Source organism: Chanos chanos, chromosome 3 (assembly GCF_902362185.1).
Source record: "Chanos chanos chromosome 3, fChaCha1.1, whole genome shotgun sequence".
Classification (NCBI taxonomy): domain Eukaryota; kingdom Metazoa; phylum Chordata; class Actinopteri; order Gonorynchiformes; family Chanidae; genus Chanos; species Chanos chanos.
In genome coordinates, this window is record NC_044497.1 from 192,501 (window position 1) to 194,213 (window position 1,713).

Genomic DNA, 1,713 nt, shown 5'->3' on the forward strand with positions numbered 1-1,713 from the left:
ATTTTATTTCACTCAGTCATTCCTCACAGGGGTGTGTCAGAACTATGCACGCAAATACACCATTCCCATTGACCAGGTCGGCTTCGAGTTTAAGGTCAGAAATTTTAGACTGTGTTTGTGTATTTGTGTGTGTAGCTGTGTGTGTTTGTGTGTGTACATGTTTCAGGTAACTGAATGTGTTTATGTGTGTGTGTTTGTGTGTGTACATGTTTCAGGTAACTGAATGTGTTTGTGTGTGTGTACATGTTTCAGGTAACTGAATGTGTGTGTGTCTGTGTGTGTGTGTGTGTGTGTGTGTGTGTGTGTGTGTGTGTGTACATGTTTCAGGTAACTGAATGTGTTTATGTGTGTGTTTGTGTGTGTACATGTTTCAGTTAACTGAAGAATGTGTTTGTGTGTGTGTACATGTTTCAGGTAACTGTGTGTGTGTGTGTGTGTGTGTGTACATGTTTCAGGTAACTGAATGTGTTTGTGTGTGTGTGTGTTTGTGTGTGTACATGTTTCAGGTAACTGAATGTGTTTGTGTGTGTGTGTGTCTGTTTGTGTACATGTTTCAGGTAACTGAATGTGTTTGTGTGTGTGTGTTTGTGTGTGTACATGTTTCAGGTAACTGAATGTGTTTGTGTGTGTGTGTGTCTGTTTGTGTACATGTTTCAGGTAACTGAATGTGTTTGTGTGTGTGTGTCTGTTTGTGTACATGTTTCAGGTAACTGAATGTGTTTGTGTGTGTGTGTCTGTTTGTGTACATGTTTCAGTTAACTGAATGTGTTTGTGTGTGTGTGTGTGTGTGTGTTTGTGTGTGTACATGTTTCAGGTAACTGAATGTGTTTGTGTGTGTGTGTGTCTGTGTACATGTTTCAGGTAACTGAATGTGTTTGTGTGTGTCTGTGTGTGTACATGTTTCAGGTAACTGAATGTGTTTGTGTGTGTGTGTCTGTTTGTGTACATGTTTCAGGTAACTGAATGTGTTTGTGTGTGTGTGTCTTTTTGTGTACATGTTTCAAGTAACTGAATGTGTTTGTGTGTGTGTGTGTGTGTGTGTATCAGGTAACCCAGCAGGAGTGTCATGTCTCGGAGAAGCCGTGTGACGGCGCGTACGTCCGTGGTTTGTTTCTGGAGGGGGCACGGTGGGACCGGGACTGCATGTTCATCGGAGAATCTTTACCCAAAATCCTCTTTGACCCGCTGCCGATAATCTGGCTCAAGCCGGGCTGCAGTGCCAGTTTCTGCCATGAGGATGTGTACGACTGCCCGCTGTATAAGACCAGCGCCCGTCGCGGAACCCTGTCCACCACAGGTCACTCGACCAATTACGTCATGACCGTGCAGCTGCCGTCCGACCGGCCTCAGAAACACTGGGTAAACCGCGGGGTGGCATGCCTCTGCCAGCTGGACGACTGATGTCTGCACACAGTCTTGCCCCTCCCGGCGTTTCTCTGTGTGTGTGTGTGTTTGTGCTTGTGCCCAGTGGAGTGCTAACCCATTTAACATAATAAAATGCTAACCATGCCTCTTCTGTGAGTTTTCTTCAGATGCATTTACACTGTAAACATGAGCGATTTTACACATTTTCCTCTTCCACTCACACACACACCACACACACGCACACACACACACATGCACCACACACACACACACACCACACATACACTCACACACGCACACTTGAACACAAACACACTTTTCTTGTTATTAGCCATTTTCACAGTTCTT

The 1,713-nt window shown here is 44.7% G+C and overlaps 1 protein-coding gene across 1 annotated transcript in view; it reads left to right on the plus strand.

The window, feature by feature from the left end:
* The window catches only part of dnah3 (dynein axonemal heavy chain 3), a 108,760-nt gene extending 107,359 nt beyond the window's left edge, over positions 1 to 1,401 (plus strand). The window contains exons 59-60 of the mRNA XM_030770142.1: positions 1 to 94; positions 1,048 to 1,401. The exon at positions 1 to 94 is cut by the window's left edge and continues 44 nt beyond it. Coding sequence (XP_030626002.1) covers positions 1 to 94; positions 1,048 to 1,401 — 448 coding nt within the window. The remainder of the gene's footprint in view (positions 95 to 1,047) is intronic.
* Positions 1,402 to 1,713: the final 312 nt, after the last annotated feature.